This window comes from Crotalus tigris, unplaced genomic scaffold (genome assembly GCF_016545835.1).
Source record: "Crotalus tigris isolate CLP2741 ecotype Arizona unplaced genomic scaffold, ASM1654583v1 scf7180000020184.803716, whole genome shotgun sequence".
Classification (NCBI taxonomy): Eukaryota; Metazoa; Chordata; class Lepidosauria; order Squamata; family Viperidae; genus Crotalus; species Crotalus tigris.
Genome location: NW_024097897.1, coordinates 81,325 through 95,226, shown reverse-complemented (window position 1 = coordinate 95,226; position 13,902 = coordinate 81,325). Strand labels below are relative to the sequence as shown.

Here is a 13,902-nt window from a genome sequence, read left to right as displayed (position 1 = left end):
ATACAAAGGAGGCAGCCATCAGTTTTGGTTTCAGAGGCTGGGTGACAAACAAAAAAGAGACTAGCTGAGCCAGACCACAAATATCACATTGCCAGGAAGCTAACTGAACTACTTCGGCGGGTCACTGCTAAGGGCAGAGAGGCTTCTCAGAATAGTTATCCGATAATATTTTCCTTTAAAAAGTGTGTGCCGCCCCTACAGTGTTTCTGTAGTCTTGTGGCATTTACCGGATGCCACAAGTGACCACCACTTTGCACCATAATCATTTTGCATACAGCGAGATAAATCCATGCATTAAAGAATTTAGAATCTTCACCAAGATTGGTGATTGTCTTTGGAAGGGTGGTGGTGACAAATGAAGAAAGCAGAACGTAGCCGGCGTTAAGCAATTGTAAATTACTTTACAATATTGTCCATATTGCTAATCAAAGTCCTCATCATTTGGGTTGTTTGACGGTGCTTTCAAGGTGGGATAGCTCAAACTCTTTACTTGTTTGGGATATCTGTGTTTATACTGAATTTGTAATTTGAAGAGTATCTCCTCTGAGTATCAAATGATAAGAAAAACTGTCGCCTTCTGTGCCCTGCTTTTAAAGATGGACTTTCATACCAGTCATGGCTCTGAGGTTGTCAGGAGTTGCTTCTGCTTCCTCACATTATGTCTATTGTGCAAAATGCAGTCACGTGGCTCCACTTTTTTACAGTAGACATGAGATTTGCCTTGGAAGCATCATCTGTATTCAGGTCCCGTTGGAATTCTGTCAGATGGTGTCAGATTAGCTCACTCTTAAGCAATACAAGCGTTATATTCTGCCCGGAATCATTTGCATGTGAGATAACTAGTTATACAACTATGATTGATAAATTAAATAAATAAATACTATCCACCAAGATAAATTGTGCAGAGCTAGCAACAAAGCCTGCTCTTATTCAGACGATGTTCTACTGGCAGATCAGGAAACTGCCACTTAAAAAAAAAAAACACCCAACAACAATCTCAGGTAGGTATTTGGCAGGAATAATATTGTTTGTTAAGGTGGATCATGGCAATAGACTTAAGCAGAGGGGGGAATTTTTGTTACAAAGTTGGTCCATGGTTAGAAAATTGAACTATTCGGTTGCAGGGGCTGCCTACATGTTCTGTAGTGTGTGTGTGTGTGTGTGTGTGTGTGTGTGTGTGTGTGTGTGTGTGTGTGTTGGGTGTTGTCTATTCAGGGTGGAGTGGCACTTTACAAATCAAAGGATGTCCAGTCCCGGATATCCAGGCGGATATGAACATATAGCTGAACCTGAGAGGTGGAGCCAAGCAAGGCTATTGCTGGGGAGGGTGTGCTTCTGTGTGCAGGACTCATTTATGTAGTTTGCCAAGCCACACAGAAAGAGGAATGATAGTGAACACGCAAGTGCTGCCAGCCTTTCCTAGTAAAAGCAAGGCTTTCGCATTGGTGTCAAAGCTTGAGCTACTATTCTCTCAGCCTGTCGAAAAGCATTCTCCAAGCTCTGTGAGCTGGCACACATGTAATGTTGTAGGAAGCAACCTGTATGAACCATTGCCTTGAAATCAAACAGCATGCCAGCGTGAGCTGTGACCCAAAAAAATATGACTTTTTCTTTCAACAGTTGCCATTTAAACCAAATCATTGGGTGGCAAAAGTGGCCAACTGGTTCAGTCTTGAGAGAAATGAAAAATGAAGAGTGCCTCTGAGCATCTGCAAAGTATGTTTTTTGTATTATAGCGCAGACTTATTGTAGATCTGGGAATAGCACTAAGATCTTCTAATTGGGAAAAAGACTATGACTGGTATACATTTGCTTCACACATTTTCCAATAGCCACACTTCCTCCCATCCCAGGAAGCCCACTGGGGTGCTCCAATGAGCCTGGTTCAGCAGAGATCTTGCATCTTTCTAGTTAGCTGCTGATGCTCAGTGATTCATGCACGAGTGAGCGTGGGTTTCACTATAGTCTTAAACTCTCCAGAAGGTTACTGTTTTTACAACTGATCCAGTATTTTTAGAAGTGAAAAACTTTACCTGCTGGTCCTGCACATCTAACAGCTATTCAACCTAGTACATTTATGACACATTTGTGCCTGCTGTTTAGTTTTAAAGCTGGTAACCTTACCCCAAATTGGATAAGTCCACCCTTGATCATTTTAACAGTTGGGAAAAAGGCTACTAACAATATTATAGCTGAAGGATGAGGTTTCTGATCAGTTTACGCAATAATAAATCAATCTTTGAGTTGCCAAAAAAATCTTTGTTTTCGAATGTGTATTTGCAACGAAAGATGTACATGATTAATCCTCTTGGAAATAATTGCTTTCATTTCAGCTTCTTGCTAAATGTTGTTTGTTCATTTGTGGTCCTGATCATGAGCCAATCTCAAAATAATGTGCTAGTATTTTTTCTTTTTGTAGAAGAGGAAAAGCAAGTAGAGTCCATTTTACAAAAAAAAACAAAACCCCTTATTCTGTCATCTTCTTTCTATTGCACTGATGGCGAACCTTTTAGAGACTGAGTGCCCAAAAACTGGCCCAGTCCCCACTCCACCTCCTCGCCTCGCTCTGCCCCCCATCCCCCGCTCCGCCTGCCGACAGGACCACTCACCGCCTCCAAGGCCCACCGTAGATCGCCCAGGCAGCCCAGCAGTGCTATGGTGGCCACACCCTCTGCCCGCACCCTGCAGCATCAACTGCACAATGGGGTGTGAGGGCAGAATCTTGTCTATGCTGCCTGGCTGCCATGTCCTTGGCTGCGCTGCTCTGTGTGGGCCACGCTCAGGGGTGACCCTCCTTCAGGGGGGCTGCTGGAGAGGAGGGGGTCATGGGGGGGAGGTAAGGCTGGGGCAACGGCATGTGTGCCCACAGAGAGGGCTCCGAGCGCCGCCTCTGGCACCGTGCCATAGGTTCGCCACCACTGTTCTATTGCAAAGGGCTTCCTTAACCAATCCTTCCTGGATTGGATAATCAAATGGGATTCTCATTTATTTTTTTCAACTTCCCACAGTAACTGGACCCTCATCGGCAGTCTGAGGTACAAACTCTAGCAATTCCTAAGAAACACAGCCCAAAGTTTTCATTGACAGATGGACAAAAAGAAGAAAGAGTTTGGTAAATGCCTTTATTAGCTACTGGGTGCAGGTCTACTACTTGGCTAAAGTGAGGGTGGGGGTTGCACAGGAAATATAATACTACTGTTTCTGCTGTTAAGACCTGGTTCAATGTTGGACACGGCGGATGGACTGGATCTGGCTGCTATGGGCTTGGCTGCTGTAGTCGGTGTACTTCCGATATTCACCACTCTGTCGGTCCCGCTCCAGGATATATTGGTAGCCTCGGTAGCCTGGATATTGATATGCCACCCACCTAGGGGGATAAAACAGAACATTAGGATGAGAGGCAATCAGACACATGTTCCTGCATTGGAAAGGGAATAGCACATCTTTTCCTAAGCTGGTATTTTAGGGCTTTACAGAAAATACCAGAATTGTGGGACGGGTGGTCTTATTAAATCAAGATAATTACTCAAGAGATGCTCTCCAATACTTATTATCTTGAACAGAAAATTGCACCAGGAGAAACAGAAGGCATCACTTACGCTCCAGAGAGAACCCTGATGGAGGATACTTCCTTGCTGCTCCATCCCATGGCTTGCAACGATGGATAGTCATCAGTCAGCTCAAACTTGTATCCTTGGAAGTTCTCTGACTCATATAGGGTCACTCTGCTGTCACTATGATTCTGCAACATAGCATAAAGTGGAAGATGTCTCAAGAGTAAGACTAAACACAAGCAAAAGAGATCACAATGACTTTTCCAGGTCTCGGGCTTCCTTTCTCCAGCTTGCACTTTTACATATTTTTGGAATGCCTCTCCAATGAGATATGCATGTTAGTAGCTCCCAGATCTCTTTCCATCTTTCCTCGAGATTAATTGTTTAAAGATAGGGCAACATGGTTCATGCTTATTGCTTTAATCCAGTGGTTCTCAACCTGTGGGTCGGGACCCCATTTGGGGTCAAACGACCATTTCACGGGGGTCGCCAAATAACGCAGTCCGCCATTTCCCCCCCCCCTTTTCCTTAGCTGTGGTACTCCCTTTTATTCTATTGGCTTTTGAAAGCCAATAGAATAGACTCTCTTGAATAGAGTCTAATTCTATTGGCTTTCAAAAGCCAATAGGAATTGTCCAGGCTGTCTCTGCCCTGCTGAGCCGCCAAAAGTCCCATTCTGCAAACGGTGCTGCACCAGTTGAGTAGTCCTCGACTTACGACCGGTTGAGTAGTCCTTGACTTATGACCGGTTGGGGGTCGCGGCATTAAAAAGGTTGAGAACCACTGCTTTAACCTATCCTGGCCTTTCCCTTCCTAATATGTCCTTCAGCGTGTTGGGATCTCAACTCCCAGAGTTCCCAGTCAGAAGCCTCAACAGCCATCCTGGTTGACAGTTACTATCCTAGAACACCTCCGGAGGCAGCAGGGTTGGAGAAGAGCCATATCCTCACTTTGAGACTTGTCCCTGTTTTACAGCTTTCTGCCTCCTGTGTCCAAACAGCACACTATGAATTGCTTTGCTGGGTCAGAACCAATTGGGAGGCTTATCTCATCTGCCAGTCCAATAGCAGACGCTTTCAGGTGTTCATAATTGAAGTGGATGCCAGTAATCGTTGGTGGTGATTGCTATTCTCATTGCTCGACATTTAAAACTAAAACCAAGCTAAAACCAAACAAATCACATTATGGTTTAGCGGGATTATAAGCACTGTCCATATGGGGGGAGGGGGGGGAGAAAATAAAGTTCCTTGGAGATTAAACAATGGCATCAGCTGCCCCATGGCTCTCATCACTCTTTCTTTTCATCTTCATTTCCCCCCTCTTCTTCTATTAACCCTCTTTTATTTTCTCCATCTATTTCAGTGACCCTCTGCTAAGAGCTAGATATTGCAGAATTGATGAAAAGGAAGATAAGGGCCTTTGTGAATTTTTTGTTTAGACTGTGTATTCATAATGTGCTATGCACAAGATGTGAATCCACAGCAAATTAACTCATAGTTAATTTACTACATTTATCAATAAATCTTATTAATCTCCTGGACTTACATGGTTCATTGTTCCCTAACTGATCCACCGAGACCAGATTCAGACAATATATTAGACTAAAATTGGCTAATGTATGGGAACTATTCATTTTTGCCTTCTAAATTAAGGTCACCGACTCTTGTGCAGCTTGATTCTACATCTTCCTTGGCTATCAATTTGTGTTTTATAACCAGATAGTCCTTGACTTAACAACCATTCGCTTAGCAACCATTCGAAGTTACAACGCTACTGGAAAAAGTGACTTACGACCATCCTAGCATCCCCACGCTCTCATGTTCAAAATTTCAGCGCTTGGCAATCAGCGTGTATTTACAACAGTTGCAGCGTCCCAGGATCATGGGATACAGTCAATCTGCCACCTTCCCAGCGGGTTTCTTGAGAGAATTCGCTTAACCACATGAATCACTTAACAACTGCAGTGGTTTGCTTAACAAACGTGGCAAAAAGGCTCGTAAAATGGGGTGCAACTCACTTAATAACAGTCTTGCTTTAGGCATGGAAATTCTGATCCCAATAAGTCGAGGACAACCTGTATTCTCTCCAAGCAGCTATTGTGAATTTCTGTGAATTATTGTGAGTTTGTATGCATGGAAACATCTGATAACATGCTTCTCAGGAAAAAATAAATAAAAATGAAGCCTCGGCTATTATAGAAAGAAAATGCCTTCCAACATTTCAAGGATTTAGGATTTGTAGGTTCCCAGGATCCCATGGATCGAAGGGGTTAAGTTGGCATCCTTTCATCTCCCTCTCTTCCTTCCATTGCACATCCCTGCAGCCTGCACTCCGCCAAGGGATCCTGCCAGCCGAGAAGGAGATGCTATCTTGCAGGCCTTTATTAAAGTGCGGACACAATCTGACTGGTTCTTATTAAAGCCCACAGATGGAGACGTGCAGAGATTTTAAAGCCCAGTTCAGAACCGAAGCAGCTGCTTTTGAGATGGAACGATACGTGCTGGCTATAGCTTTGTGGCAATGGGTGTTATACGTTCACACACACACACACACATCCCTCCATTATCCCCCTTTTAAAACCCTGACAGATAACACTTACTGCCCATACTGGTTATTTGCTTCTGGTAGCTTTGTAATATATGGCTGGTCTTTTAAAAAATTTTCTTCTACAAATAAAAGTGCCTAACTTAACTTATTTGTCTTCAGCCCAAGACTAGGCTATTATGAAAGCATTAAAAAAAATTCCCACAAAGGTGACTTTAGCCCCACACAGTCATCTTTTGGATGAGTAAATTTGGACAGGATTGACAGAACTACTAGGCAAAAATCTGATTGGTTAGTTTGGGCTAAATGAGAGCCCTCAGGCTGTTAAGGTAACAGTGGGAGAACTTTCAGACTTGCAGGATTCTTTAAATGTGGCTTTACAGTAAAGTAGAATTAGTTATTCTGGTCTTATTTCCTGTCTGATCTACCTAGGCAGGGTGACATCATTCTTGCTACTCTGGTACAAAGAGAGGAATTTCAGGAATGGCCTCCTATCCTCAAGAACTTTGCTATGCGCCAAGCACCTGGCAGCGGCTTTGTTGCAACACCAGCAGAAGTGAGTGCAGAAACGATCAATTTGCAGAATGCCATGATACAACTAATGCAACAGCTGGGGCAGAATTTGCCTCACGCCACTACAGCACCACAGATGGCAGCCTGGCCAATGCTCATGCATTCCCATGGGAGCGTGCTGGAGAAATTCAGAGGCAACCAGGATCAATTCTGGATATTCACTGTCCATGTGAAATGTTTATGACAGGCAGGTCGGTGGAGTTTCCCATTGATTGCACCAAAGTGACTTTTGTGCTGAGCTTTGCTGAAGAACGCAGCAGTTAAGTGGGCAATATCGTTCACCAAAGGGAACAAACTGGTGCAGGACAATTTATCAGGATTTCATGCATAAACTCCAAGGACACTTTGGGGATCCCATACAGAGAATCACTGCTAGGAGTGAGATGTGGAAGCTCAAGCAGGGACAGAGGAGAGTAAGGTCATATATTTTGGACTTTAAATTACTTGCTGGCAGTGTAGGGTGGAATGACTTAGCCCTGATTAACCTGGGGCTGGCTGAGGACCTAAGAGATGAGCTGATGAGGCAAGGCACCCCAATTACCCTGGAAGAGCTATATTAGCATTGTGTACTAATGGACTGCTGACCAGAGGAGTTAAGACAGAGAAGGAACAATGAGGGGAAAAGAACCTGCAATCATGGCCTCCTCAGAGACAGAGAACCCATGCCAGTCAGGGCAGCCAAGAGATCCCTGTCATCAGGAGAGAAGCAAAGAAGAAGGGATCAAGGACTATGCTTTTAGTGTGGGACCCCAGGACCCATAGCCAGATAATGCCCGGTGAAAACATCAATGAAGTTTCATCAAACACAGCAATGAGATGCAGAACTTGTAAATCAACAAAACATGTAGCCAGCAAGTGCCCAGGTTGCTCTGAAGCAACACTTCAAGGAAACTTCGCCAGCCCCAGCCTCCCAGGAATTCTGAAGGAGGACCCTCCACCACCATAGTTCAGATAGCCAAGAGAAGACAAGCATATTTAAATACTCCTGAGGTTGGAATTTTTTGTTGTAGTACAGGGGTAGGCAACCTTGGCTCTTTCACGCCTCGTGGACCAACTCCCAGAATTCCTGGCTCAGGAATTCTGGGAGTTGAAGTCCACGAGGCGTAAAAGAGCCAAGGTTGCCTAGCCCTGTTGTAGTAGAATCTGAAGCAACCACTGATTTCATAGATATAGAACTAGTATAGAAATTAAAGTTGCACGCTCAAACTATAGAAAGCCCAATAATAGGTGATTGATGGACAACCACTAAGAGCAGAGCTAATTCTGCTGCTCCTGGCTCTTTTGCAGTTTCCAGTCAAAGATCACTCAGAGTTCATAATGCTCTGTGCAACTGCCTCCTTCAAGTGCCCACCAACTTGGGGCCAGAACGGCTTCAGCTGCATGATCCACAAATGGACACAAGTGACACTCTCATTCCACTCCTCTAAATGCCCACAACATTACTTGCAGGCAATGAAAGCTTACCCCCACCACCATCTCACTCCAATGTGGAACAAGCCAGGAAAATATGCAGATTTTGTAGATGTATTTGGAGAGGAAGAGACAGCTCTGCTAGCCACCCCCTCCCAATCGGGCATGTGATTGCACCATCAATTTGAAGCCCAAAGCCCAGCAAAGACAGTATTCCATTTCTACCTGAAAATTAGCTATTTTCAAGGAATAAATTAATATTCAATACCCTTTCGTGCAGTTCCTAAAAGATCAATTCAGTGCAGCATTTGACCCCATCCCCTCAATGTTTTGGACTTTCCTTATCTGGTGGCCCTCTTTTTAAACAAAAAAGATCCTCTCACCCATCGGAGAAAATCAGGATGGGTGCTTTTTGAGTGTTTTAAAAAGAACTCACAGCACATCTGATAGTCCGGAAGGAGAGTAGATGCTCGGTCCTGTAAGCACTGTTTCCACTCCAGGCCTCCCAGTGAGGATATTCTCCTTTCTCCAAAATAAATTGCTGTCCTTGATATTCAGGATACTCAAAGCCTATCCAGCTATGGGGCAAGAAAAGAGAGAGAGAAAAAAAGCTTGAGGACATGTGGTTTCATATTCTAAAATCAAACTCAAATTCAGCTCAAATCTTAATATCAGAAAAAAAAATGGAAAAAGAGTGAGCAAAGTCTCACTTAGGACCTTTCCCCCAATTTCTCTTCCACAGTAATGCACTTTTTTTTAGTTTTGCAGATGTTATTTGGTGAAGCAAGTACTTGCTGTGCCTTTTCTTAACATAACTACCCTGGTAAAATATACATGTTCTTTAAGAGTTAAAAAGGATGGGACACCCTACTACCTACCTATGTGATCATCTTCTCTGCAGCACTGTGATTGCTGTAAATATTCTTTGAAGTTTGGGATAAACATCAAAGACGTTGCTTTGCAATCAAACAAACTACTGCCCTTTCAAATCTACAGGGATTCTGATTGCCAGCAGTGTTTCAAGAATTCAAGCATAGTTATTTCAAATTAATGACCTCACCCCAAATGCAAAGTATTAAACCTGTGGCCCCTGTAGTAAAGCAGGTGCTCTACTACAGAATTATGCTTTCCCTCACTTTATGTAAGGGTTTATCTGCTATTTCTTTCCTTTTTTAAATAGTTCGCTTATGGAAGTAATGCAGAGTACTGAAGCAAAATTAAACTGGAAAGATAATTCATATTTTGACTTTGCTATCTACAAATGGTTCATTAAAACTGTTAAAGAATTAGTATTTTTTCAAAACACACTGGATCCTATTATCCTGTAAATGGCTCAGTGCTTTTCAATGGTTGAATACTTAGAGCAATTATGCAATGTATAAATGATTCATATGTGATATTTAAATAAATCTATCTATCTATCTCTATAACTCAACAGAATTTTTTTAAAGTGTTGATGCAGAGTAAGATACCTAGGAATTTAGTAAGCAAAACCACAAATCATCATTAGAATTTGTAGCAATGCTATCTTTTATGTCTGATTTCAGTAAACCAGCTAAGATTTCTTTCCATCAATCAGTTAAAACTTTAATTACTTGGTCATCTTTAAAAATGACAGCTCCTTTGCAAGCTTTTTATTTATCCATATTCGATGTGAAAGCACACAGGTTCTCAGAATCAACTGAAAAGACTATAAAGGTGATATAGTTGGCAGAGATGGCAAAATTGTCTGTTCTAATTAAAGAAAAGAATATCTAGTACTGTTTTCATTTGGAAACCACTTCTGGAAACTGAAAAAAATGAATCTTTGATTTTAGATTTTGATGACTAGAATAACTTCGCTTTTATAGGAATGGCTTGAAACATTTAGAAATGTAAAGCAAAAGGTTGAGATTGTAACCATTTTTGCATTCTACTGCACTGAAAAAGTTGGAACTAATTACTTACTTTTTTTCTTTCTTTTTTCATTTCTTTCCTCTTTAATTTTCCTAACTTGTGTTTCGGTTTATACTTTATTTTATAATAAACTTTTAATTTAAAAAAAAATCAGCTGAAAAGACCAGAAGCTGCTGTGGGTTCCTAATGTACACTCTGAGCTGCAAAAACACTTACGGGCCATTTTCCACTTTGATGGAGCGAATCTTGCGGAAACCACGTTCCATGACATTGGGACATTCCATCAGGAATTCAGAACGCTTCCCCTGGAAATTTTCTTCTTCCCAGACAATGATCTTGAATTGCCCCATGCTCTCCATGTGGCTGGTCATTGGCAGATCTTTGGCTGTAGAGGTGGAATAGGATGGTTAAGAAACCACTTGTAGAGCAACTGGAGATTGTATGTGTGGAGGGGGAGAGATGCATATGTGTGAGTCATATCTGTCCTTTCTGGGTCCCTTGCCTGGTAAATCCCCTCAGCTAAGGACCAAGATGTCAAGAGGGAACTCTGGCAGGCATTATACAAGATTATCAAATAAAGAAGAGGAAGACTTAGGGAACACCCTGAGAGGCCAAGAAGAGGAAAAAATGTTCAAAAACAGAACAGGATTGCATGGCTACTAGGTGGATTGCAAGTTGAGGGAAATTTTGCTTTCTTCCTGACTAATCTACATAATGAGCACTATTTTCTACTTGCCATCCAGAGACTGAAGTCACACAGATGGTAATTAAGAGTATGACACTAAAGAAAGGGCTTAACAGACTCATTAATTGGATGACACGGGCATCTCATCTCTTACACATCATGTAGTCTTGCATGCAAGAAATTTTTCATGCTCTAGACTAAACCATGATTTACTAATTATCCCACCATTGGCTGGATTCAAATGTAATGATTAGCCATAAACAGAGAATTAGCATAAGTGGGTTACACAACACACTAAGACAGAATCAAACTAACTATGTTACAGCTTACTGTGATGCTATGGCTCATACACATTCTAACAGCAATTATGTTAGACAGGAAGGAGTGTCTTACCCTGAGGAGCATGTTTAGGAGTATTATTCAAGAGCAACATAGTCAAGAAGTTGGTATTGTTAGTATTATTAAAATTGCCAGCATTCACTCAATACCATTAGCTAGATCTGCTGAAGAATTAGTAGTTATATTCACACAGCATGCTTTAATCTTGTTTAGGGTTGAGCAGGGTTTAGTATGTTGCAAAGATAGCTTGAACATACAATACAGCACAATATTGGGCAGGGGCATTTTAATTTTCTGAATTGGGCGCCAAAGGCCTTCAGCAATCACCAGATCCGGAGGAACACCAGAGGATTCTGGAATAGAAGGAGCCTGGCCAAAGGGAACTCCCAAATTCAAGGGACTTTCTCCTGCCTCCCAACTGCATAAGGCGAGCCAAAACTGAAAGCCTTTCCTTTAAGGCTGCCTTGTTAGCTACACTGATGTCAGATTGGCACCCGCGGAATTCTACACACGCCTCCCAATCCTAATGTATAGTACACATTTGTGCACGCACGGATCATGTAGGCATGCGCGCACACACCTGCGGATCTCGGCGCTCCGCTTCTTCTCTCTCTCTCTGTCGACATAGTCTAATAGCCCTGCTGAGAATATGCGAGACGCGAAGAATTAGAAAGGAAGGTGAAACCGAAATGCCATCAGACCCCGTCGGCCTCGAGGTCGAGCCGTCCAGTTGCGAAAGAGGTTCCCCCTGTGCATTCCGACAGCAGCCACCGGCCACAAGCCAGCGAAGAACGGGAACAGCAGCCATCCAGCGCCGGCACCTCCAAAGGGCTTCTAAGGCAATCCAGGCCAAGAAAGCGCCACATCTCGGCGCAGCGCGCTGATCCTCCGCCTTCAGCCCTCCGCTGACCGACCAACTGCAGACTTAACGTCCCATAAAAGCCGCCGCCGCCTCCACCCCTCACCCCCACTACAAAAAAAGAGCCCTTCCCCAAGCTCAGGGAAGGCGGGCGAGTGCCCCAAAAGTGCCAGGATACCCCAAAGCAGCGCGCAGAGACTTACCGTTGGCGGAGCAGACAAGGGCAAAGATTGCAGATAGTGGGGCTGGAGGTCCCGGCCGCATTATATAGCCTGGCCTGGCCAGATGACAAGGGGAGAGCACAACAGGTTGCGCTGAGTCAGCAAGGGCAACTATGGGAGGGCCGGTTAGCCGGGCCTGTCCATTCCTCTTGCCCATCCTGGCGAGATGCTTCGCCTCTCCGAGGCCCATAAAGGGATGAAGTGGACATGTTAGCTTAGCAGTTGAAGAGCAAAAGATAAAGGCCCTGACGCACCGGTTCCCTTTCACCTCGGAACAAAGCCCAGCTCAGCTGCAGGATTAAGCTCGCCGCCCTTTCCCAGGCCATTGCGAGGGAGGGACCGGCCGGCTTTCCAAAGCGCAGGGGGAAAGCGCCCCTGGTGCCACCGTCGCGAGGCGAGATTAGCGCGAGGCCTCCCTCGAAATGCCCAACCTTTCCTTGTCGCTCCTCAGAAAGAGTCGTGCTTAGCTGCTACTTCGAGGACCCCCCCCAATCATCTGGGCTACCTAGCAGAGGGGGAACCAAGTTGGCCTACTTCGACGGTTGCTTCCCCCCCCCCCTTTATCAAAGCCTAAGGAACGGGCTCCACGTTTCTCAGAGCACGTTTACACGCGTTTTTTTAAAAAAAACTCATCGGAGAATTTTCCCTTGTTTCAAGCAGCAGCCAGAGACCTGTCCAAAATCAGCAAACCTCGCCCTGTAATATCGTCGGGAGACAGAAAGCAGCAGCAAAGGGGTTGGGAAATAATGCATTAAGCTATCAATCTTTTCCCCTTCCATCCGCAAAGTTCATAGCTGGCTGGAAAGTGAGCACCCGGCTCGACCCTTTTGCCTTTCCAGAGCATCCTTATGGGAGCCACACTGAATTTTGTGTCCCAGACCCAGCCCGGTTCCACTAAGATTTGATATGATTGTTCAATCTCTGTAGGTCCCACTAGAGGGCATAAAAGGGCAGGGATTGTACAAGGAACTGCAACAGAGGCCATTGGTTGGCAGTTATTTCCTAAGAAATAATCAAAACTTCATTTTCTCTCTCTTGGAGTTCTCCCTAATGATAATTCCCAAATACATGTATATTAAGGTGGGGTTTCCCCCCTACTGTTTACTTCTATTCTGGCAGCCTTCCAGTTCTTCTTTCAGATCTTTTGAAAAAATGTGTGCATATGGGCCAGATCTTGTGCTTTGGATATTTTTTGCAGCATTTCAAGGCATTTTAGGTGTTTTATAAATTATAATGAGTCTGAAATTTGATCTGATCAAAATAAACCTGAAATAAGTTGAAGAAGTTATCAAGCTAATCAAGTTTTTGCCCAGGGGAATAAAGTAATATATTTTAAAAAAACCTTTGATTTATTTTTCTATTGAAATATATTTATATATTATATCCGGTAGTGCTTTTAGTGATTAAGCTAGAAGGGGGTACATATTTTTTTTTAAATTGTCCAACCTCAGTGAGCTTAATGCATGAAATGGCATTTCAAATAATTTTGAGTTCATTGCAGAAGACCTGTGTTAATCGACATTAGTGAGAGAGACTAATAGCAGCTTTTGCAAGCTTAATTTTAATAAATTTGTTCATTGGAAAAACTGCTACCAGAAGCCCCTTGATTTTGTTTTAGTACATAAATTTGAGCACATAAATTTGAGTACATACATTTAAAACAGCTTTTTTTTAAAGAGTTTAAGCTGTGTGTTTGTTTAACTTCTTTAGTGGGATGAAAAGGTGAAAAAATCCAATTCCTGAACAGTTCATGCCCCTGGGATGCAGCTTATACATTGAACAAAAATAAAGCTTCCCCAAGGTGAGGCACAAAGCATGGCA

The 13,902-nt window shown here is 43.3% G+C and overlaps 1 protein-coding gene and 1 long non-coding RNA gene across 4 annotated transcripts; one reads left to right on the top strand and one right to left on the bottom strand.

The window, feature by feature from the left end:
- Window positions 1-1,492: 1,492 nt before the first annotated feature.
- Window positions 1,493-3,686, top strand: LOC120318337. Its single transcript, XR_005559466.1, has 3 exons — window positions 1,493-1,716; window positions 3,009-3,112; window positions 3,564-3,686. It is a non-coding gene; the product is annotated as an uncharacterized LOC120318337 (long non-coding RNA).
- Window positions 3,106-12,253, bottom strand: CRYBA2 (crystallin beta A2). 3 transcript variants are annotated; one of them, XM_039365803.1, is made up of 6 exons: window positions 12,064-12,151; window positions 11,582-11,639; window positions 10,194-10,362; window positions 8,518-8,659; window positions 3,600-3,742; window positions 3,106-3,367 (listed from the first exon to the last, which is right to left on the bottom strand). In XM_039365803.1, exons 2-6 carry the CDS (start codon window positions 11,625-11,627, stop codon window positions 3,220-3,222), a joined length of 648 nt encoding a protein of 215 aa, XP_039221737.1. In that variant the 5' UTR covers window positions 11,628-11,639; window positions 12,064-12,151; the 3' UTR covers window positions 3,106-3,219. The 3 variants fall into 3 exon arrangements, with proteins under 3 accessions (XP_039221737.1, XP_039221736.1, XP_039221734.1); XM_039365802.1 differs by having other exon boundaries at window positions 11,582-11,642; window positions 12,064-12,109; XM_039365800.1 differs by lacking the exon at window positions 11,582-11,639 and having other exon boundaries at window positions 12,064-12,253.
- Window positions 12,254-13,902: the final 1,649 nt, after the last annotated feature.